The 25,890-nt window shown below is 40.9% G+C and overlaps 1 protein-coding gene across 1 annotated transcript in view; it reads right to left on the bottom strand.

Moving 5' to 3' along the window:
- The window catches only part of Tmeff2 (transmembrane protein with EGF like and two follistatin like domains 2), a 249,943-nt gene that overhangs the window by 38,103 nt on the left and 185,950 nt on the right, over positions 1-25,890 (bottom strand). Inside the window, exons 6-7 of the mRNA XM_059278296.1 lie at positions 8,249-8,397; positions 7,483-7,542 (exon numbers count right to left, since the gene is read on the bottom strand). Of these exons, the coding sequence (XP_059134279.1) occupies positions 7,483-7,542; positions 8,249-8,397 (209 nt within the window). The remainder of the gene's footprint in view (positions 1-7,482; positions 7,543-8,248; positions 8,398-25,890) is intronic.

Below are 25,890 nucleotides of genomic sequence, written 5' to 3'. Positions count from 1 at the left end.
ATTTCCTGGGCTAAATGTTCCAGGCTAGTCTCGTGGCACTGTAATAGCCTGGGCAAACATTTTTATTTGTTTCACTGCTGATACCAATATTTGTGCTACAAGCTGCTGCCTACATTTTCTGCTCTTTATTTCTTATAGATCAAATTATTGGCCCAGATATAACGTTTTCCCGTGAAATGCTCCTTGTGTTCCTGAGCAAATGGAAAAAGCTTCCATTTTAAATGTGGATTTTTGCCACATGGCTGAGTTAATTCATGTTATAAATATGATATGAAACCATTTTATATTCATGCCTGTATACCTGGAGTAGAGGAGCCATCAAGGCAAATACTCAGCAAATCAAGTGCCCCATTTGTACAGGTAGATGAACAAAATTAAAGCACTGTGGCCAGTCCCAGGCCAGCCATTTAGCTTTTCTGAGCCTCATGGGCATTATTCTTAGTATTTGTAAGCTTTTTTTTTTTCATTAGGTTGACCTTAAAACAAATAGAGTAATATGAATGAATCTTTGTAAACCATAAAACATTACAGAGAAGCTGGGGAGGTTTTTTTTTTTTTTTTTTAATAATGAATGAGAGGTTTATTGGCAGCAAGTACTACTCCAGATTCTCTACTGTATGAAGAGACTGGAAACAACAGGAGGGGTGTGTGTGTGTGTGTGTGTGTGTGTGTGTGTGTGTGTGTGTGCATGTACATGCACATTTATGTGTGCAGGCATGCAGAAGTCTAAAGACAACCTCAGCTGCTAGCCCTCAGATGCCGCCCACCTTGGTTTTTTGAGACAGGGTCTCTCACTGGGCTCACCAAGTACGCTCAGCTGGCTGGTTGGTTAGTGAGCCTCAGGGATCCTCCTGTTTCTGCTTCTCCAGAACTGGGATTATGACTACACATCTATTTTGGTCTACATGGTTTCTGAGGTTCACACTCAGGTCCTCATACTTGTAAAGTGAACACTTTACTGACTGAGTTATCACCCCAGCTTGCATGGGAGTTTTCAAAATCAAACAAAATAGCACTTAGAGGCTGGGGAGATGCACAGACAGACTATAGAGCATGCCGTGGAGTATTTAACAGCAGCATAGACATCATGACAAGACGTTTTTGAATCTGGAACCCACAGAAGGTTAAGTTCAGGGTGTGGTGTCCACTCTAAAGCACCCGAGTACTAGGCAGTTAAACTTTCCTGGGGTCCCTCACTGTTCACACCCCTGGCCTCTGCAATTAGCAGTGCTGTCCTGAACCTCAGCTCTGCCACGGAGTCTCTTCGCTTAATCTCTCCAAACTTCCATTTCTCACCTGTCAGGTTCTTCTGATATCTCTTTGCATTTCTGCTGTGAAGACTGAAGGAGACAATTTGTGGGGAAAGGCTTCGAAAATTGCAACGGCTTCCACAAAGAACGAGTTATTTTGACAACTCACTTAGGCTGTGTCGAGCCCCTTTTAGGGTTGTCAGTTTCTACTTTGTGCGGAGAATGGGTTGATGGGATACTAATCGGACAGAGAGGATTTGGTTTGTAAGTCTGGATTCTTTCTTCCACATTTCAGACTTGTGCATAATGTCTCAATTATTGTTTAAAGATAAGTCCATTTCTGTAGAGAATGTTTCCTAAAACTCGGGACTTCCCAAAACAACAAGATATGGTGAACTGCAATGCTCAGAGAGATAGGTAAACTCTGCCTGGTGCTAGTCCCAGAGGGAAGGAGGCCCCGGCTTTTCTGAAGGTACAGAGAGCCTAGGACTTTCTTTTCCATTGACCAACATTAAAACCAGGGACCTCTGTGTTGTCACAGACATGCCTGAAAACATTCTTTATCCGACGCAGGTTCTGCCTGTTCTTTTACACAGTGTTGTTTATCCTGCACACACAAGGGAATAAACTAGACATGTTTTTCTCATAGGCTCCCCCATCATTTTCTGTGATATTTACCCTTCTCATTTTGGAAATGTACATGAATGGAACACATTACTTCAGTCAGCCTCAGACACGGTATCATTGAGATATACAGATCTAACTTTTTGTGTTTGTGGTGGCTTGAAAGAAAATGGCCCCCAAAGGGAGCAGCACTATTAGGAGGTATAGTTTTGTTGGACTATGTATGGCCTTGTTGGAGAAAGTGTGTCACTGTGGAGGTGGGCTTTGAGGTCTCATATACGCTCAAGATACCACCCAGTGTCTCAGTCTACTTCCTGTGGCCTGCTTATCAACATGTAGCAGCTCCTTTTCCTTTTCTGCCTGCATGCCGCTCTGCTCCCCACCATGGTGATAATGGACTGAACCTCTGAAATGTAAGCTGCCACCCCAATTAAATGTTTTCCTTTATGAGAGTTGCCGTGGTCAGGGTGTCTTGTCACAGCCATAGAAACCTTAACTAAGACAGTGCCCTAGAATTCTATAAAAAAAATTATTTGAAAATCCTCAGCCATACAGAAAACCACTTGGGATATTTTGTAAATATCACTGTTGAAGATTCTATCCATTTATATTTTCTAGTGACGGTTCATAAAAATGTCTGTGCTAAATATTTCCTATATAATTTAGCAAAGTAAACTTTCTCTTTGTTCTCTGGAATTATTTTTAATCCATTTTTATCAGACAGTGAAGACCCTAGTTCCCCTGTGCAGGACTGAGGCCGATGAGCAGCCTTCATGGAGCCTTGGCCAGGACTGCTGCACCAAGGACTTGGGGTAGGTTTCTGGAATAAACAGACTCAGCCATAATTCCTTTCCTGTACAGGTTTCAAGGAAGCGTAGGGCTAAGTGGTATAACTGTAATAGCCATGCTCGGGATGTATTTCTTTTCCCTAACAGTTCTGCTTTTTATGTTTTCAATCTCTGTTTAAACACCCTCATTGACTGTAGTTTAATTATAAAAACACTGCAAATCCTTTTTGGAAACTGGCATAGGATGCCATAAAATAAAATACGTTTTATTTTCTAGATGATAAAAAGTAAAGTAGTCGAAATTTATGTCTTTTTGAACCTCTAACCAAGCTATAAAATTAAGTACACTGGGAAAAGAATGTGTAGCCATGTTTTCTGAAGCTTGATCAGGCTCTTAGCCAGAAAGGAATCCATCAGGAGACATAGACATGGACACTCATTAGACACAGAGGTGCAGAGGTTTTAAATTCACTTTCCTTTAAGAACATAACCTGATGAGGACAAATATATACATACACACACATATATTCAATATTCACAAGGGAAGTTTACTATTAGCATCTGGAAAGGCCATAAAGCCCTAGGTTTGTGATAGAGAAAACCTGTGTCTCTGACTCTGTTGTGAAAAGACAGACCTAGGCTGATGGAGGAGAACGATGTCAGTTGGCCTGTCCAGCTTCTAGGACAGGGACTTGTCACTGTGCCTGGAATACAGAGATGCCAAGCCTTTGATTCAAGACTCAGAAATGCCTTGGGTCTGATTAAAGAGAGAAGATAGCAAGGTGATTGCAGACAACCTAAACAGAGAGAAATTCTGCATGGGATACACTGGAAATTTTTCCAGTTTTCTGGTGCTAGCTAAACTTTTGTGCCTATGAGGATCATGAATTCCTGTCTCTGTGCACGGTAGAGACATTCCAGCCTCTTGCACATGTTACTTTTGTTTTAGATATTATTCTTTTAGTTTTTTTTTTTTAAATCCAAAATTGTAATTCAGTTTCCACTGGTCTTAGCAGAAGTCTTTCTTTTAGATGTTATTACAGAGGAGGTTTAACAAATTTATTTTGAGAGTTAGGACTTCTTTAAAGAAGATAGCCATTTTTGTAGTTAGAAATGAGTGTTCCTGTATTGACAGCCTTTAAAATGGCTCACAAATGAGAGGGGATTGGTAAAGGCTTCTTAGCTTGCAGTACTAGTGTCACATCTGGAAAAATGAGTGAGCTACAGTTGCTCCTTCCTTCTGCTGGGAGAGCCCAGGGACGCTTATTTAACAAGGGAAGCTGCTGTGACATCAAATTAATTGTGAGCACAGAGCAAACCTCTAGGCCTGGAAGTCACACAGTTCCTGTTTTCCCTCTTTGGAGAGTTTAAAAACATGTGAAATATAAATTACCAGGACAATAACACACTGACTCTCCTTTTGATTCTTTTATACTTCCCAAAGTCTACATTCTAAAACTTGGGAAAATGAAAAATCCTACGGGAAGCTTGGAAATGTTTAAACATAATCTTTAAGTTTTTTGCATTTTTTTTCTTTATTTTGTGTGCACACTTGTGCCCCTGTGTGTGCATATGCACCCCCAGCACCAGCGTGCAGACTGAAGTTAGAGGGAAACATGAAGGAGTTGGGTTATCTTGCCACCTGAGGGGTCCTGGGGACTAAACTCAGATCGTTAGAGTTGGCAGCAAGTGCCTTTACCTGATCAGCCGGCTTGCTGGCCCTCAAACACCACACACTTTATCTTACAAGATTTTCTTTGAGATTTAATAGGTTAATCTGTTGTCAAACTAGAAATATCTGGAGCATGTTGAGTGACCTGACCATTTCCGCTTGGCAACATTCTCTTTCCTTTCCACGTCCATTAAAGAGATAACATTAAGATGGAAAACCATTTGTGCAGCCCATATATGTGCTTATGTGTGGGGCCACCACTGGGGGGGGCATGGGAAGACTAGGTCTTGTCTCCAAGGAGCATTACTCTCCATTCCTCTGACACCATCAACGGCTGGACTCAAGGGGTTATTAACGACAAGAACAAATGGAGGATGTGAAGCTGGGAGGAGGGAGGTAATGGTGGGTGGTATGTTCAAAATACAGTGTTTAAATGCATCAACACTTTCAAATAAGAGACAGGATAAAAATAATATTAAAAATAAAAAACAAAGTGAACTAAAAACAGTGGTAATTTACAGCATAGGGTAACTGTCTGAAATCAAGTATTTGGGGTAGAAATTCAACCCTCTGCTCTCTTTGAATTGTTACATGCAATGTGAGTGACATTGAGGCTGGCAGGCTTTACGTTGGTATTGGCTGGCACAGCTGTGTACATTCACAGGCATTGCACAGGATGCTGGCGAACCTCAAGGGTTCCTTGTTGAGGAAGAAAATCCTCAGGGAAAGACTTGATTTTCTTATAAGTCCAACGGTGGGTGGCTCAAGGAAGAAGATAGTCAGAGCATGCAACATTTTTGAAGATTTTTTTTCAAACCAATTAGTTTTCACAGGAGGTATAAAGTTATTATAAGTGCAGGTAGTAGCAACAGCTAATAATATCATAAAATAGTTGTTTATAATAAATATAATATTCATATTTGGTTCTATTTAAATCTTAAAGCATATATAGTCTCAGATATTCATTTTCACTATCATATTTTATTACTTTTAATAAGTTTCTATGCATCAATATATCTGGGTAGTGCACTTTTGGGAACACTTGTCCTGCAAAATGTTTCCCCAAAATGTGCTATTTTTCAAGTAATTTTGATGAATGCTGTATACTACAAGAGAATATATGTATTTAAAAGATGACTATAGTACTATAATTTTTTAAAAAAGAAATTGTTTTTTATATGTGTGTTAAATTATGAATTCAGTTGTGATTTCTGGCATTTTCTTGAATCTATTATGGAAAGGGAGAGAGAGAGAATGAGAATTGGAATGTAGTCATGACTTGATGTTGCTGGTTTTTAAAGACAATTACACGAAGATTCATGATTGTATTCTACCTGCATTTGTGTGAAATTTCACACATTAGAAATTACAATTGAGAAAAAGTAAAATAAAATGGCCCTCCAGATCCATGAGCTCTGTATTCACAGATTCAACTCACTGTGGACCAAAAATACATGTTGAAGTAGTTGCATCTTTTAGAATGTGAACAGAGAATTTTAAAAAGATCATTATTCCTTAAGCAATACAACACCACAACTATTCTCATAGACTTTACATTATATTAAGTACTATAAATTATCTGGAGATTATTAAGACATAGAAAAGATGTGCACAGATAATAGGTAAATATCCATGTTATATAAGAGACTATAGCATCCTCAGACTTTGGTTTTTGTAAAGGGCTGGAATCAATCCCAGAACCCAGTCTCTGAGAGATGATTTTACATAAAACATGTATATTTATAAAGACTCTACAGCGGAAACAAGAGCTGAGAAGAGTGCCAGGAGGAGGTCAATTGTTTATCGTAACACTCCCTAAACATACTGAACACTAGTCTATTCTTCTCAAGGAGACTCTATTAATATCTCTAGTGGATATTTTGGGAATGGTTAGGATATACACATATATAATAGAACCAATATTAATCTACTGCATAACTGATAGTTTCAGGCTTTTAGAATATGTAGTCTTCTCTGGATGTTGAAAACATTAAAGTAAAATATGCAAAAGTTAAAAAACTCTTCTTATGTCTACATTCTGATATGTACAAGTAATTAAAATATCACCAGGGATTTTTCTATGTATAATGATAATTATCATGAAGTGAAATGGAATAATGAAATAAGAAGAATGAATGGTAGTACATATTTTGAAGGATAAGAAGCAACTGTTTTGGTCTGAATATTAGTTATAACACTGGTTATAAACTATAAATGTTTAGTAGTTAAACGAAAACTTCTGTATAAAAATCCCTTGCAATGGGCATGGTAAGGCACACCTTTAACCCTAGCACTCAGGAGGCAGAAGCAGGCAGATCTTTGTGAGTTTCAGAACAGCCAGAGTCACATAGAGACACTCTGTCTCAAAACAGCAAGAATAAATAAATAAATAAATATCCCTTGAATACTTTTATAAAAGCTCAAAACTTTCATTTTTATAATTTTACCTTAAATTCCCATAAATTATAGGCATCTGCTAAAAATGCCAATTGCATCCCCAACAATCATTTCTCACTGTAGGAGAACTAAATTAGAATTATGTAGCATTTTTTTTTTTTTACTACTCAAAGTAAATTCCAGAGTTACTAAATAAGATTTATGTTTTCACATAAAATTGATTATAACTTTGCATGTCTGAGAAACTGCATTCTAGAATCTAAATAAATGAAACATGCTAGTTACTTTAAAAAATAAATTAGGCATCCATTTTAACTCTGCATGTAGACAGAAGTCCTTTGTGTTAGCACTTGTAGTTCGCTTTTGTTACTGTCTTCTCAGAGACCAGCAAGCTTTCTACTGTTGACTTTTATGAAAATTCAAACAAGAATATTTGCATTTATTACAATATACTGCCAAACCTTGCATTAATTTCCATTGATGCCCATTAATTTGATAAATGTTTTGTCATTTGTACCATTTGCACTGTCAAAACAAGTTAATTATATCTTACTGACATCTTTGACAATTGCTTTAACTACGGCAAAAAAAGTGTGTCTTATTTGCTTCAATATAAATTTCTTCTTGCCTGTTAAAAGCTTGAACTAAGAAAGAAGATCAGGGAAGGTGCAGGTCAAGACAGATGGTAAACAGTGTTGCTCAAGACTCTCACACAAAGGCTCTCATTTTACTAGTAGAACATTTTACATACCTGCATAATCTGTTCTTGCATAATGCCCATCTTCAGATTTAGTGGTTGTAGTTGTGTTATCTATTAAAAAATTAATAGTAAAAGCCAGTTAACCATTTCCTAGGTATCTATCAAATTTACTCTTCCAACAATATCTTTAATTCTTTATTGCAGTAAGGTTTGTTATTTTCCTCAACAACAACAACAGCTCAATTATAGTTTTGAGTACTCTATACAAAGGCAGACTTTCAATGCACATATACGTTTGTGTGAATAACAGAATGGTCTCTGCTTTCTGAAGTTTGGGACAATAAGGTTCAGAACTGTAACTGAGATACATTCAATAAAAGAAAAACCAGTCCAAGCTCCCCACACTATTTCTTCTGAACAACAAAAGAGAGTATTCTATGTTCAGCTTTTAAGGAGGTACTTAATATATCAATACATAAAAGAGTGATTGCTTTTAATTCCAATGTTTCTAATCAATTTTTAAATTCTTGACCAGACTTTCTCTTTAGCCTTTGTCAGGAGGATGGCTGTGGTCTTCTGAATACTGGCTCCTGTGACAATACAGTCTTGTTAGATTGAAAAAGACATGCACTGTTGCTGATGGGCCCTCCAACACCTATAATCAACACAAATTCTACAGCTGACTACGCAATCCATTGTGAATCAGAACTGTCTTTCGGAAATGAAATAGCTGCCTAATAAGGAGCTATCTTCACTTTTCATTTCTGCACAGAGACTAAAAACATTCTTTGAGATGAAATTTTGCTACGAACATTACCTTGACATCGACCCAGAGACATGACTTCAATTTTCTCCTGTTTCTGACATGATGCTTCTTTGATTTGACATGCATTATCATAAGATTTCCCATCAGAAGCACAGAGGGGGTTGAAGTTGGTTTGAGAACAGTCAATGTTGCATACACACCTAAAGGAAGAGAGAAATAAAATGTGGGGCGTCAATAGTGATATCACCACAGTGTAAGTAAAATACAAACGGGAGAGAGCTAGCCGAGCAAAATGCAACAGAATCTGAGTTGTGCTCCTCCAGAGAAGTTCTGCCAATTTTCTGGGATGAAAATGCAACACAGAACTAATAGTAAATAATCCAGAGGACCTAGTAGTGAACCAAAAATAAACATACATAAATCTCAGGAGGCTATGTAAAGAATCGAAATAGGATACTGTAGTAGAGCTGCTTTGGAAGTGACTGAAACACATTCCTATACCTTCTTCCATGGAACGGCTAAACGGTTGAGAGCTCAAAAAAAACAGAGGCCAGTAAAACAGAAGGCAATCAAATACGTTCTTTGGAATGCCATCAGTAGAGATGTTTCTCCAGTATAAAGGAGCATATGCATGAAATACGCTAAACGAGAAGCTTCAGTGGTCCTTAGCCTTTTGGAGAGCCACAAAAGCCCGTAGAGAATGAAGTGGCAGGTGTGGGTAGCCTCTCAGAAACACTCACACCCCAGAAACAGAGTTTACATGAAATCACACGGGGTTTTCAGGCTTCTTTCAGCATATCCCAAGATTCCTTCCCAAGGTATACAGTTTCTACTTTTGGCTCGTATTTTACATAATGAAGTGACAAATTCAAATTGGTTGCTGCTCGTGGCTTTAATATTTTTTTCCCTAAAGACTAGAGAAACATTTGGTGAATTAAGGTGAATTAGGTCACACAAACTACAATTAAATATTGTGAAACAAACCTAATAAAATTATTTTCAAGTGTTCTCTCAATTCTGTTTTATAATCTACTTTCTTCTTTGGAATATCACATCTTGGTTAAGAGCACTGGCTGCTCTTGCAGAGGACCCAGCACCCACACGGTGACTCACAAACATGGGTAATTCCTGCTTTGGGGGAATCTGACACCCTCTTCTGGCCTTGGCAATCGCTGTATGGATGTAGTTGCACATACATCCACTCAGAATAACACCCATACTCATGAAAAAGCAATAAATACAACCAATTAGCATGTTGCGTTTTTGGTGTGTGCAAACCTTAAAAATCGAAAGATTATTTACATTTGTATTCTTTATTCTTTATGTTCTTCTTCAAGTTGTGAATCACAATTTTACTTCTGAATACATTACATGTACACATACTATACACGCGCTGGCGTGCGTGCGTGCATGCGTGCGTGCACGTGCACGCACACACACACAAATAATAATAATAACTCCATTGCATGCTGGCTGTTAACATTCATTGCTTCATTCATGCAGCTATTACACAGGCCAAGATTCTAGACAGTACATAAAATCAGGAATCTAGTAAGGCATAGGACACGCACACGCAGATGTGAAGTGCGGAGGCCTGACACTTTTCCTTTAATACTGCATCCTGAAAATTAGGGTCGCCCACAGAACTTTTAAAAGCATATATTGATAAGCAGATTCCTGTGCCCCGTGGGAGCTGAGGTAGTGCCTAGAAACCCCGAATTCTGTATTCTTAAGTAGTAACTCTGGCACTCAACTGATTCCCGGTCTGAGAACGCTGACTGATCAATGCAGTGTGGCAAGGGCTTGTCTACACACCAGCTAGTTTCAGGACGCAGTCTTTAGACCGTCTGTGTCAGAATTACCTAGACGACTGCTGAAACTGTGTGCTTAAAATATATATTTTCATGTGTGGAAGAATTTCCCTAGTAGCACTTGATTAGTTTTATATTCATCTATTTCAGAAATAAAAGTGAGGACAGGTGGCAACTGTCTAGATCCTTAATCCCCGAGGGTGGCAATTCCCCCCTCAGCTGTGGTGGGAAGGAGCCCAGCATTGCTGCCTCTTGGGATCTGAACATCTGAGGTCAGGTGCTGCCTGAGTTCACAGGGGGTGTGTGCCCCTCAGAATGGCCCTGGAGAAATAGCCCTGTAGATCAGGCTTGCCTTAACCACCGGCTTAAAAAATCAGAGCAGTGAGGCCGACTTGCCTCTCTGTGTAAAGACAGTTCCTTGTGCTTTTAAGGTGGCTTAGGTTTTAACTATTGTTCAAGATGTCCCAGTCTTATGAAGACCCCACACAAGCAGAATGGATGAAAAGGTACATTGCTGTCTGTCTATAAAAATAGCAACTGAGGTATCCAGAGTTTCCCAAGCTTACAAACGAAATCCAGAGAAATTCAGGAGTGCATGTCTATAATTGGACAAATGTAATTAAAATCTCCGAAACCCATACTGAATATCATATAACACCATACAGAATGATGAGATGAGAACTGTAGAGAGAAAAGGCAATTCGCTGGAGTTGAATCGACTAGGCTCAGTGTTTCCACAGCGCCTCATTGACCACCGTTCCAGGTGGTTTACTGGATCCCCTTTCCCAGTCCCCACCTGCACCCTATGTGACTTATTGGACTTTGGTCTACTCCTGCCATGGTTCTGTCACAGCCTCCTTGAAGGTTTGCTTCCTTGCTACCCCAAGTGAAGCATTTCAGGGAATGGGTAAGGAAAAGTACATACATTGTCATTTCATTCCTACCACAGAAGGAGGTGAGATTTCTTTCTGTGAAAGTGAGATAGATGCAGCTTTCGTTAAATCTCTGGGATATAAGCCTCCTGAAAGTATGCGCCATGTTGGTCTTTCCCAGTGTCCTTCACTACTCTCTAAACTATCAAATATTAATACACAAGCAAATACTTTTAAATTTCTATCTTCTTAATCTCAGAATTGACTGAAACTGGAATTCTATGAAGAACAATCCTCTCTCTCTCTCTCTCTCTCTCTCTCTCTCTCTCTCTCTCTCTCTCTCTCTCTCTCTGTCTGTCTCTCCCTCCCTCCCTCTCTGAGATAGAGTCTTGGGGAGTCCAGGATAGCCTGGATCTTCCTGTATAGTCATGACCTTAAACTTCTGATTCTCTGGTCTCCACTTTTCAAGTGTGGAATTACAGGCTTCTACCACCATATCCTATTTTATGGGGTGTTGGTGACTGAATCAAGAGCTTGGTACATGGGAGGTAAGAACTTTGCCCAGTGAGCTGCTTTCCCAGTCTTTTATCATTTATTTAGTGGGAGATGCCACAAAAGCACGTTAAAGCAGCTTGATAATTGTGTAATATGAGGAGAAAGAAAACTGTGAGTGGATTACGAGGATCCACTCTGCCTGTTTCCATTAGATCATTGAACTCTGATTCTAACATTATTACTTCCTGTATTTTGTACATTTAAATTTGTTAGCTTTATAAATTACAACAACAGGTAGGGTTCTAAGACCTTAGTCTGAATTTCCAGAACATTCTTCTTTGGTAATGACTTAATTATCTTCATTTTGCTAAGCATTTTAGGTATACTCAGCTTTCAATAGCTACATGTTGATACACAAATGAAATGAATGAAGTAACTATTTTATACTCTCAAAGAAAGGTAGCCACTACTATTATCTCCATCTAATAGGTAAGAAAATTGAGTCTTGAGGAAGTCGCATAGATTATAAGCAGGAGTACATGATTTTGCATCTAGGCAGCCTGACGCCAGAGGCTGTACCATTCTGCAAATTGAAGTTCAAGGAAAACTAAGACAGATGCACATTCATGTCATTACTGATAGAAGAGATACTTTGCATGAGTCGGATTTAAAAAAAAATGCAGTGTCTACTCCTGGGTTACTTATTACACTGTTTTGAGTTTATATTGACCTTTAATCTTTGTCTGACCAAACAAGAGCCAAACTCCTTGGAATATTGGCACATATTGTTGAATGACACTTTTGAGATATCGTGAACCAACGCCGCTGGGTATCAGAATAAATAACTAATCCTGTGGTCATTGAATTAATCTTACTACTTCAAAGCATCAGTTAGTCAGAATGGTATAGATTCAAAATGCTGTGAATAAATTTGGCTAAATCTAAACAGAAACATTTAAATGTTCACACAACTATCTGAAAACATACAGGTCACTGGAATCAACTGAGTGTGTGTGTGTGTGTGTGTGTGTGTGTGTGTGTGTGTGTGTGGCGTGTAAAGTTGGAGTGCTTTACCAATCTTTCCTGAGTTTCTTCTTCAAAAATTTTAAAGGAGAAATTTGCAAATTTATATGCATGGTGTAGTATGGTTTTCAGCCTTAACAACGATGACTGCATTCACAGGAGGCTCATATCCACTTCATGGTAGCATTCACTGCCTCACTGCTGTTCTTTATTTTTATTTTATATTTATACTCCTCTTTAACCTCTTCAGGACCAAGATGTCCTATTTGTCTTTGAATTTCTGGTATGCAGCACAGTGCATTAGAGCAAATCTTCAATTAAAAAAAAATCTTGTTGAATGAATTACAGGGGGAATGGCTAGATGAACTTGGAAGGAATTCAAGAATCCAGTCATTGTGTCTCGACACTAAATTCAGAGATGTGCTAAATTAAAAGGGCTGGAAACTGGAGAGGAAATGAGACCAAGGCGGCTGACCAGTAAAGGAATGTGGGGCTGGCTGCACGTTCATACAGACCCCAGCTTACCACTCCTAAGGCACCACTGCAACCAGCTTAGGAGAAGAAGCTGCTGGCAACTAGTGTAAGCAACCCCGAATCACCGGGTCTTTTCTGGTCTGGCTCTACTACCTCTGTTTTCAGAGTGTTTATTTGACAGAACTCTGAAAGGCTAACTAGTGGCGATTATTTAATGAAGCTGTGCCAATCTGTGTTGTGTGACCCACATGGAGCCACCAAAAAGGGTCTTCAAGAACTGAGGCCCCCATCCTCCTCATTTGTCTTTCCACAAAGAAAATACAGTGCGGATCCCTCATGGCCTCAGTGACATACATGTCCACTTGTGACAGGAGATACTTTAACCAGCCTAGCACGGCTTACAGTTTGTGATATTTGGGTATATCTGGGTACTGATATAATGTGAACACGGTAGCAATTTGGCAGTCTATTGCTAGTTCAAATGACTGGAAAATACATAAGGCTCTGGTAAGAAGGTGGCAGGATTATCATATAAGGTAACAGTGAAGTTTCAGGTCACTGGCTTTAGCAGCTTATGCAAATGAATCCGGTTCCTTTTCTTATATAGAAATGAAAGGCACTCATTTTTAAAAACAGAAACTATTCCTCTTCACTGCTTTTGGCAAATAATTGCATTATTATTCATTCTGAGAGGAGTAACTAGTTAATTACAGCATGTCACTAGCATTTTATGCAAGCCGAGGATTTGTAGGGTTGAGGTCTGCACTCACGCCTTTAAGGGTTTTTTGTTTTGTTTTGTTTTCTCTTCTTTCGTTTTCTTCCTTTTTTTTCAGGGCATCTCAGTCTTTTGACATTTTGACACTGCGATTACAGAGATCTCTTTTCTTCTAAGCTACAAAGAAAAAGAACCAGCCTTACTTGAAAACAATAATTTCAGGGGTCTTTAAGTAGAAGATCCCCCCCCCCCTCAAAACTGCTTCAGAGACAATTAACACCGACTAAAAACCTTAGCTCCCTTGAATAACAGGGAAGCAAACAACTATAGAAGACCACATGATGCTCTAAAAAGCCCAAAGCACAAGAAATAAAAGGGGGTACCTAAGACGACTGGCATACATTTGATTATAAATGTGTAATCAAATGTCTATAATCAACTCATGACTCTTTTGGGAGGTTTGACATTAATTTAGTTCCCTGCCATACTGAAATGACCACTGTAAGGATGATCTACAGTGAGTTAAATGGTCTTTTCCGTGCATTTAGGAACGCCTGTCATCTGCCTAAGCGTGAGGAAGCAACCCTGCCAGCTCCCAGATTACTTATTCATGTGTCTGGTTTGTGGCCGCCTTCTAATTTCGCTAGATTTTGTTTCATCTATTAAACATGGCTGACACGCTGCCTTCCTCAAGGTCCTCGGCTCAGTGTCCATGCCATATTTTGACTGTCTAACATCCCTAGTCCATTTCAAAGCACCCAGTTGCATGGCAGGTAGTGAGGCTGCCTCTCTAGGTTGTTTGGGGCCTTGCGGGTTGTTTCCCTTGAGGCTGTCCATCTCCAGGGCCACGAACAGACCCTCTCTGGCCTGGCCAGTAAATGAGGCCGGAGCCTCTGTCTGTGCTGGCTGTAATGGATGGCTGCATTACGTTAATAACAGTAAAACAGCATGTACCTCTCATTCGAGACTCTTGTGATACTTTAAATCCATTTACTCATTAACACTCATTTTTTTTTTTCCTTTTGATGGAACTTGATTATAAGTATTTTGTCTGTAAAGAAACTTCAGTGCAGGAATGACTCTGAATTGTGAAGGGGAAAAAATGAGGAAAGAAATGTGAAAATGTCCTAGAAAATTAAACTTTCTATCCGAAGGGCAGAAACATGTCAACTGAGAGCAGAGCTGGTCGGGCCCATCATAGGGCCACTCGGGAGGTTTTTCTTCTATGGACGTGGCAGACCTTTTAGTGTAAAACCTAGGAGAAAAGAGTGATATCCACCTCTGTAAACATTATCCAGGACGCACTGGAATTTCACAAGGGTGGTAAGGCGTATTTTTAATTTAAATTTTAAAAAATGTATTTTATGTATATGGGTATTTTGCCGGACTGCTGTGGGATAATGCTTTTGTACACTGATTTAATAAAATGCTGATTGGCCAGTAGCCAGGCAGGAAGTATAGGTGGGATAAGCAGACAAGGAGAATGCTGGGAAGAGGAAGGCTGAGTCAGGAGTCGCCAGCCAGACACAGAGGAAGCAAGATGCAAGGCAGAGCTGAGAAAAGGTACCAAGCCATGTGGCTAAACATAAATAAGAATTATGGGTTCATTTAAGTGTAAGAGATAGTCAGTATCAAGCCTGAGCAAATGGCCAAGCAGTTATAAACAATATTAAGCCTCTGAGTGATTTTTTTTTTATTTTATATAAGAGATTTTCTAGTCGTTTTATATATCAGCCACGGATTCCCCTGTCCTCCCTCCTCCCACCCGCAGCCTTCCCCCCAAGTCCACCTCCCATTCCTACCTCCTCCAAGGCAAGGTCTCCCCTGGGGAGTCAGCCCAGCCTGGTACATTCAATTGAGGCAGGTCCAGTTCCCTCCTCCCTGTACCAAGGCTGAGCAAAGTGTCTCAGCATAGGCCCTAGGTTCTAAAAAGCCAGCTCATGCATTAAGGACAGGTCCAGGTCACACTGCCTGGGGGCCTCCTAAACAGTTCAAGCTAATCAACTGTCTCACTTATCCAGAGGGCCTGTTCCAGTTACATGGGGGCTCCTCAGCTATTGGTTCATAGTTCATGTGTTTCCGCTAGTTTGACTATTTGTCCCTATGCTTTTTCCAATCATGGTCTTGATATCTCTTGCTCAAACAATCCCTCCTCTCTCTTGCTGATTGGACTCCTGGAGCTCCACTTGGGGTTTGGCCATGGATGTCTGCATCTGCTTCCATCAGTCACTGGATGAGAGTTCTATCATGACAGTTAGGGTGTTCGGCCATCCAATCACCAGAGTAGGTCAGCTGTGGCACTCTCTCGACCATTGCCAGTAGTCTATAGTGGAGGTATCTTTGTGGATTTCTGGAGACCTCTCTAGCACTCTGCTTCTTCCTATTCCCGTGGAGTCTTCATTCATCATGGTATCTCTTTCCTTATTCTCCCACTCTGTTCCTGATCCAGCTGGGATCTCCCATTCCCCTAAGCTCTCTTCCCTCCCCCACCCTTGCCCTCCATTCCCCCAGCCCCAGCCCCAGTGTGCTCATGTAGATCTCATCTATTTCTCTGTCTCTGGGCGATCCCTGTGTCTTTCTTAGGGTCCTCTTTACTAGGTAGCCTCCCTGGAGTTGTCAGTTGCAGTCTGGTTATCCTTTGCACTCTGAGTGATTATTTTATAAGTGAGTCATGGGACTGTGGGAGCTTGGTGGGACCCAAGAAATCTTCTGGCTACACCTGAATGTATATCTGGCCATCCACATGTGGTGGTATTGTGTTCCTCAAAATATTGTGTACCTTAATAAACTTATCTGGGGTCAGAGAACAGAAAAGCCACAAGATACTTAGGCTAGAAAATGTTAGCACACGCCTTTAATCCCAGCATTCCAGAGACAGAAATCCCTCTGGATCTCTGTGAGTTCAAGGCCGCATTGGAAACAGCCAGGCATGGTGACTCACGCCTTTAATCCCAGAAAGCAGCCTTTAATCCCAGGGAGTGGTGGTAGAAAGCAGAAAAGTTTATAAGGCATGGGGACCAGAAACTGGAAGCATTTGGCTGGTTAAGCATTTTGGCTGGTTAAGCTTTCAGGCTTTGGAGCAAGACAGTTCAGCTGAGATTCATTCCGGATGAGGACTCAGAGGCTTCCAGTCTGAGGAAACAGGACCAGCTGAGGAAATGCAAGGTGAGATAGCTGTGGCTTGTTCTGTCTCTCTGATCTTTCAGTTCACCCCAATAACTGGCCTCGGGTTTGATTTTATTAATAAGACTCTCTAAGATTCATGTTACATCCACATATATGCTTGGTATGTACTGAGACTAGAGAAAAGGGGGTTGGATCCCCTGGAACTGTAGTTACAGACAGTTGTGAGCTGCCATGTGGGTGCTGGGAATTGAACCTGGGTCCTCTGGAAGAGCAACCAGTGCTCTTAACTGCTGAACCATCTCTCCAACACACACACACACACACACACACACACACACACACACACACACACACGGCTACCCAAGGCATCTCCCAAAGTCGGCGTGTGTGAGATTCAGTGTGAGCCACTCTGAAGCAGAGGGCTAGGCTGGGGCTCCCCAAGCAGCATTTGGGGCCAGAGCCTCAGCCTTCCCAGTCTAATACAGTGTGGGTCCCCCCACTGAGAAATCTTAGCTACAGCTGGTTCCACACTCCTTTGCTTTCTCCTTCATCCCATCATAAAGGGTTTAGTGTTGTTTAGTGCAAACCATTCAGCGACACACTTTCAACAACTTTTCTCCATACGGCACATTCTCCAGATACTGTGGTATGAGGTTAGGTGACAGAGACAGGTGATTAAATGATTCAAAAACATCATGGAGCACTCAGCAGAACTGATTCACCAAGTAAACCAAGATCAACTGCTGAGAAAGAAGAGGAAACTGTCTGGAAGGGGCTAGGATATATATTCCCCTGTGTCTGGCTCCTTGTTCTAACCCCCGCCTCCTGAGTCTTCACAAGATGGGAAGGAAAGGGTGGAAAATGAAATGTCTAGGAAGATATAGGTAGCACTTAGATGGGGGAAACGTGGTGGACAGAATGACATGGGGAAGCATGTACCGGGTGACTGCCCCATGTGCCGGAGGACTATGACTAGATGGGAAAGAACTCTTCCCATTGAAAGGCGATCACAACAACCTGGACAGATTGAAAGGGAGCTTAAATTGAATCCGAGGAGTGGCCTTCATCTTCTGGGCCAGGGTGAGTCCTGAAAGCTTTCCGAGCACAGGGTGAGGAGGAGGTCATTATGATCAAAGCTGTGCTTCCAAAGGGTAATGATAGCTAAACCACAGCAGACTACAAGGCAGAGCCACTAACTGCAAGGCACTGGGATACAGCGGGACGGGGACAGAAAGCTGGGCAGTGATGCATTTGTTATATAGAAGAAAGGGAGGATCGATAGGCTCAGAGGGTTGCTACTTAAGGCACAGCAGAGTGCTGTATTAAGGAACAAATATGACCACAATGTCTTCCTGATCTACTCTCCCCTGCTTTCTTTACTGTCCCAGATTGTGATCAAAATTGGAAACTAAGAGGGACAGGTAGGCTCAGAGAGAATCTGGCATATGATACAAGAAGGCTTTTTTCCCTTATGTCTTTGCTATGGTGACAAGGACAAACCAAGTTCTATTATAATAGTAACGTCAGAAAAAAAAAATCGTAACTATGTAAGAATCATTTATTGTACACCCAGCATGACTCTTGGAAGAAGGCTGAAACAAAACACAGTTGCAACTGGTACTTAATTAACGGCAATGCTTTTGTGACCAAAGGAGGATCCTGTGGCAGGAAGTGTTCCCTCACCCCCCTCCTCCATGAGGAAGAGCTAAAGCAAAAGTTAACTCTTGATCTGTTGTCATGGATCACAGTTACACCCCTCTTCTAGATTATTATTTTTCCACTTTGAAACAGCTGCATTTACATCTTAAAATAATCAAAGTAAACAATTCCTCTTCCTCATGTACATTTTTAAAAATATCTTGGAGCAAAACGCTTCATTAGCATCGTGTGCATGCTCTTACTCATTAAGCTAGAAAACACTCAGTAATCAGAGGTGACTCTGGTCACCAGAAATGTATCTGCTCTGCCTGGATGGGTCATGACCAAGGATGACTGTGGTCACCAAGTGTGGCCACTCTGCCTAGATAGTTTTTATGTACACAGAGGCAGAATGCATGAATAGCCCAGAAATTTGGATTATCAAAAATTACATTAAATTTTAATAATGTGATAGACTGAAATCCCCACTTATTCCCTCATGTTAAGATCATGTTGAGTGACATCTTCAGACAGAGTTCTGGGGTTCCCCCACCCACTTCAGCCAGTACTGTGTTTCTTGTTAGTATTTGCAAGGCAGCTCTGTGGCATGTTTCCACCTGAGAAAAAAGGATCTCAGGAGCACATGTATATGGACTTCATCACAGCCTAGATTTCCAGGAAGCTACATGTTCATATCCTGCCCTTGGATTTCATCCATGAGGGATAAGAAACGGTACACGAATTGTAGTACATGAATTGTAGAATTGTAGTTCTGCATTGTGCTAAAGTTGTTAGTTTGAAAATATTGTCTATTACATTGTTTCAAGTGCTTGCCCACTGCTCTGCTGAATTGCTATTTCTTTCTTTATAAGAAAAGCCATGATTATTTTCTTCAGAGGAAAAGCAGTATAGTCTCATCTGACGATATAACTGCTTTTTTCTTTTTAGATATATTTATTTTACTTGTATAAGTGTTTCTCCCGAATTTCGTCTGTGCACTGTGGTGCCATAAGAGGCCATCAAATCCCCTGTAACTAGATTTACAGGCAGCTGTCAGCTGCTATGTAGGTTCTGGGAATCAAACCCTGATCCTCCGGAAGAGCAAGTGCTCTGACATATCTATGCTTTAAGATTGTAAACTTGTGCCATTAGGCCTGGCTATAGCTGACGTATAAACCTGGTGGTGCAGGCCATTATCTAAGGTACTTGGGAGACTGAGGCATGAAAATTATGAGTTCAAGACCTGTCTAATCTATAGAAAGAATACAAATAACTTATTGAGACCCTGCCTCAGACAAAAGTCGAAGAGGGTTGGTTGTGGTTCCGTGGTAAGACCAAGGATTCTATCTCCAGCACTTAAATAAAAACAAAGACAAAACAAAAAGAAGCCTATTTAATTTTTCTTTATTCCTCAGCTGTGAGCAAAATCAGGGGTAAGCAGTGAATAAGCGTGCATGGCGTGCGGACATGCATATGTGTATAAAATGAACGGTTCGGTACAAATAGCTACTGAAAAAGTTTTAAGATAGGAATGTCAGATAGCATTGGAATCTCCTTGTCATAAATCCTCATGGAATCGATTCTCAGTGTTTTTGTACCTGTTATTTCTCGTTAGTCACAAAGCTTATGCTTCTGTAATTGAGCACTGATTAAATTATGCTGGCATTAACTAATTGCACAATCAGTGTTCAGATCAAGTGAGATATTCTTTTATGATCACCTTCTTCAACTTTTCCTTATGAATTTGGAGGTCAATTTCATGCAAGTTCCTTTAAAAATAATATTTAGGGAGTGTAGAGATGGCTCAGATGTTAAGAATGCTGGCTGCTCGTCCAGAAGATCTGAGTTTGATTCCCACAACCCACGTGGCTGCTCACATCCATCTATAACTCCAGTCTCAGGTGCTTTGATTCCCCTCTTCTGGTCTCCTTGGGCACCAGGTATGCACGTGGTACACAGACATACATGGAGGGGAAACACTCTAAATATAAACATAAGTAAATAAAACTATATATATTTTATAACACATCCGATATATATTATAACACATGATCATAAGTTTTATCACAAGAATAACAAAAAAGTGTGTTAAAATATCCATAGGGTACTGCACTCCAAATCTGGAAAACATGATTAAGGCAGTAAGATGGCTGAACTTTATTTGTAATGCTGTATTCTTAAGAGAATATGAAAGTGGGCATGGCGGTACACCCTTTCAGTCCCAGGGTGGGCAGAGGCAGGTGGATCTCTGTGAGTTCCAGGCCATCCTGGTCTACTCAGCAGGTTCTAGGACAGCCAGTGTTGCAGAATGAGACTCTGTCTCAACAAAAGCAAAACAAACAAAAACAACAAGAAATGATCAAAAGGAAATAGGCTGGAGGTTTAGATTTGTTAAGTCTAGCTGTGAATGCACAGAGGTGGGATATTTCTGAAATGCTCCAAATATTTAATAATTCACAAGAAAAAAAATGTTAGCTTTGACATTTTTCTGCTGGTTGAATTATCAATCTTGGTACTTTTTTTTTTTTTTTTTGCACTGATTTTGAACTAGGTGTGTTTCTAAAGTTTAAACAAAGTTTGTAGAACCGTATGCATGGCGGGATTCCAGTGGAATACGGGAATGTCTCTGTAAAGAACTGTTTAAGATTGAAATTATGTCTCCACAAAATGACTTTCAAGCAGTGTTTATCATATGAAAGGCTCAAATCTGTCTCCCCCTGTTTCTTCTTTCGGTGTTTGTGCTCAAGAACACATGGTGGCATTTTAGTTTTCAAGCTCAACCCCGCCGCCATTTGTCATGAACTTCCCGCTGTCTTACCGGTGAGGTCTGATTGCTCTGAAATGAGTCTGAAGTGAGGATGTGGCTATGCTTTCAGCCAGGAATAGTTGTAAGCTGTTCCCAAATCCCAGAGATGAAGACCTTTAAGTAAAAATGCTTGAACGTTTGGCCTGAGTCCCCCCTGCCCCCCCCCCCCCCCCCACTTAATTATTAGGCTTTAAAAGGTAAGAAAAGGAAGGATAGGGTTGGGTATCGCTGAGTGAGGAAAGAGGACTTAAGTTCGGATCCCTAGTACCATCTTAAGTTGGACATGATAGCACACATTTATCATCTTGGGGATGTAGTAGCAAGATGGGAGGCAGAGAAGGGACAATCCCTAGAAGCTTATTGACCAGCTAGCCTGGCATATGTAATGGTAAATCATAAGGGACCCTGTCTCAAACCAGGTGAAGGGCAAGGATCAACACACACTTGCACACCTACATATCTACACACACACACACACACACACACACACACACACACAGGTACATATATACAGGTACACATATGTAAGCAGAGGGGAAGCTCCACAAATGCCTCCTTCCTGCACACTCACGCAAGGCCTCTTGTTGGAGGTCTTTGGGGGTCTGCAACTTTTATTGTCATCCTTTTCCTCTACCAGGGAACACACATTTTCACTTAGTTTAGTGCAGGTACATAATTGATTTTGAGCTTTTATTTTATATCAATCACTGTCTTGATCTAAACATGAGGACTACAAAGACGGCTTTGGTGATCCCGGTTGGCAACAGAGATCACAACATAAAACAGTGTCATCAGTGCTGGGCCTTGTAGGTGTGAAGACTATATTGTGAAACCTCTGAGGGGTCGTAGTTATGTCTGGAGGATAGTGAAAGGCTTCACAGAGGATTGGAGGCTAGAACTAGAGTAACAATGGTGTAAATTTTTCCCTAGATTCCCTGAAGCCTTGGGACAAGGGGCTTCTGAATCCCTTTCTCCAACTGGAGGTCCCTGTAACAGTACTTCTCACTCTCTTCCACCTGTTGATCTGTGTTCACTGATTTAGTGTCTAATAAGCCAACGCATATTTTTCTCCTGAAATTCTTACTTCATGTTGCCTCTTGGAAATGACATTGTAAATATTCTATTAGGGGCCTGGAGACCTTGGGCCATACCCTTAATAGACCTTGCAGATGTGAAGCTTCACTTTCTAGCTGTGTGGCCTCAGGATACCACAAGGTATACCTATGGTGGTCTTTGAAACACTTCACTTCCTTTCTTCACAGACACAACACCAACAATTTCTGTTTATTCTGCCCATCCCGGTCTCCTGAGGTCCTGGACACCTTTGCTGATGTTCCTCTGCTGAAGCCTCTGTTAAATGAATCTAGCATTTTTCTCCCTTCTCCACTCCCCGGCACAGTGCCTAGCACATAGTAATCATCCCACATATGAAGAAGTCCCAGGGCATTCTGGGTGTGAATTTATAACACCACCCTGATGCCCACTTAATCTGTGGACTGCAGAGGTTTTCTAACTTGCCAGGCCCGGTCATTCTTCATCTTCTGGACTGATTCTTTTCCGATGCTACTGTTCCAGGCTGCTCACTACTGTTCCAGGCTGCTCACTACTGTTCCAGACTGCTCACTACTATTCGAGGCTACTCAATACTGTTCCAGGCTGCTCACTACTGTTCCAGGCTGCCCACTATTGTTCTAGGTTGCCCATTACTTTTCCAGACTGCTCACTTCTGTTCCAGGTTGCTCACTACTGTTCCAGGCTGCCCACTACTGTTTCAGGTTGCCCACTACTGTTCCAGGTTGCCCATTACTGTTCCAGGCTGCCCACTACTGTTCCAGGTTGCTCACTACTGTTCCAGGTTGCTCACTACTGTTCTAGGCTGCTCACTACTGTTCCAGGCTGCTCACTACTGTTCCAGATTGCTCACTACTGTTCCAGGCTGTCCACTTCAGACCATCTGCAGACTTGGTAATTTAATCCCCAACATGCTTGTTCTCCTATCTTTACAATTTAGTAAAAAAACACATGACCATAGATCTTGTAATTAGGGCCTCAGCCCATTATTGGCACCTAAAATATGCTTAGTGAATCATTGTCTAGACTGGGTTAAAAATCTCAATTCTATAAGCTACAGAATTCATCAAGAAAACAGTCCCCAGCTTATCACATACACCCAAAGAAGCTGTTCTGAGGACACAAGGGGAGGAAAAATCAACCTCATGTGATGTTCTATGCACAGTGAGTTCTGTGGCTCCCCTTGTGCCAGGAAAGCTCATTTTCCAGCCTTCATTCAATTAGTCTAGTTCTGTCCAGTCTAGCCACCAAACTGCACTACCCTCCCCTAGTCCCCATTGGCCAGCAGCAAATAATCCTACAAATTTGGGGCTGTATTGCCATGATTGGGGGTTATTGTAAATTGATGTCTCTTTTAATTATGCATGTTTTAAAATATTAATAGCATCTCCAGTGTATTTTATTTTAAACATGTGATAACTGTCAGTCTCCTCTATATTTTATTTTTCTATTTTCTTCCATTAAAATATGAATGCCAGTGGCTTATTTATCTAATGCTTTAGAAACCTTAGAAATTTCTATGAAATCTTAGAATACCACACTGAGCCCTGTTAACATTGTGAGTTTAACGTTGTTGGCAGCCAGATGTTGGTTACTCTTTATTTTTGCCTTCTCTTCTTTTACTTTCTCTCGAAATATTCAATAATGTGTATATACAGCCTAAGTGCTTAGGGAGCCATTTTCTTGCTGTGCATGGATACAGCCTCTAGCACGGATACATCCTGAAAAGGTTCAAAGTTGCTGATAATACTATAGGAAAAGGATTTTCCACATTGTGTATAAGGACAATGTAAATGTGCTGTATGTATATATTCAGTTATATAAAATGAATGAGATGAATCTAACTTGTACTTTGGAACATAGTAGGAACAAACTCAATTTATAGATTTTTAGATAAAAGTTCATGGCAACATGCTTAAAGCAGTGGTGAATTCCTTTGCTCTCATTTATTTTTTCATGCTAGAGTTATTTGCTAATGGCGCTATTCTTTTTATTCTAATTAAAATGTCTGCATTTCTGCTCTTAAGCACGGCTGTACAAAATGTTCCCACTCTTGGCTCTATCTCAGTAGACTTTAAAAAAGATTTTTATTAATTCTTTGACTTTCACACAATGTACTTTGATCACATTCACCCCCACTCATCCCTTAACTCCTTCGAGACCCCCCTCAATTTTCCTACACTCCCCGTTTCATGTACATATTTTAGAGTTCAATTCATGCTGCCCATATGTCCCTAAGTGTGGGGCTACCCACTGGTTGACCTGTTAAGGGCCACATCCTTATAAGAAATTGACTTTCTTTCCCATTCGTTATCTTTAGCTCCTCAGTCAGGGGTGGGATCTTGTGAACATCTCCCTGCACACTAGAACGATGACTGGCTTGATCTTGTGGAGGTTCTGTGCAGGCAGCCTCAGGTGCTCTGGGTTCATGGGCTCAGCAGCCCTGTCCCTTCCCCTGTGCACATCCTGTCCTCTCAGACCTCTGGCACTTACAGTCCTTCTGCCTCCATTTCTGCAATGGTAGCCTCTGAGCTTCGAAGCCGGTGTGATCCAGGCGCGTACTCTTTGTGGCTGAGCACTTATCCTTTGGGCTTTGACCAGTAGTGAGTTCCTTCACTAACTCACTGCACAGAGACACTTAGTGTATTTCTACCCATAGATAAGTTCATCTCTCAGAACTCAGAAGACTTTTTATGTTGCATTACCAAATGGAAATTTTTTTTTGTTGTTATAGCAAGTAACCACTAGTGAAGACAGATTTTTAAAAGGATATTTTGAATTACTTCTAGTAGGAAAACCAATTTTAACAAAACTTATAAGCTAATGACTTATTAGTTAACAAAATCAGAGTTAGTGTCAGCTGTGGTCTAAAATTGAGCAACACGCTTACTCTTTTAACACTTTGGTGAGGACTGGGCAGATGACTCAGTGGCTAAGAATACCTGCTGTGTAAGAAGGAGAATCTGAGTTTGAGTGCCTAACATGTAGGTAAAAGCATGGCATGGCTGCACTTGACTTCAACACCATCATTGTTGGAATTCCTGGCCACGCCCCTAGCTACATGACCACACATGTACTGTCCAGTAGCCAAGCAAGAGGCTTAGTCATCCCTGGGCCTTACGTCCTACGTAATCAGTGTGCTGCGTGCTCATGTAATTTGTGCACAGCATGATCACACAATCTATGCACATGCGTGGCGTAGCTATGGAAGCCCATATGTGCATGTGCAAGGGGAACCCATAAAAATCAGGTCACAGACTCCTCCCCCTTCTTCTTCCTCTCTCTCCTTGAATGACCATTTCCATAGGCCTATGCACATCTTTCCTTAATAAACTTTTATAGTGGGCTTTGTTGTACCTCGTGCCGCTTAATGAATAACATTGTGCTGCATAAAACTAACAATCATCACTTTGAAATCATAACCCCCAATAATTTTTTTCTTCTCTGAATTGCCTTGGTCATGGTGTCTTATCACAACAACAGCAACAGAAGAGTAGTAAGAGGCTTAGCTAGAGGAACTAGATTACAGGTACATGTCCTTGGAGGCTGTATCTTGCCCTGGCTCCCTCTGGTCAGCTTTCCTCCTCTCTGGTCACTATAAATGAGTAGATCTGATCCACCAAACCCTCCTGTTGTGCCATTCTGCAAGCCAACGAGTAACT

Source organism: Peromyscus eremicus, chromosome 13 (genome assembly GCF_949786415.1).
Source record: "Peromyscus eremicus chromosome 13, PerEre_H2_v1, whole genome shotgun sequence".
NCBI classification, from domain to species: domain Eukaryota; kingdom Metazoa; phylum Chordata; class Mammalia; order Rodentia; family Cricetidae; genus Peromyscus; species Peromyscus eremicus.
Note: the sequence above shows the minus strand (reverse complement) of the source record. Positions and strands in the feature narration are given on the sequence as shown.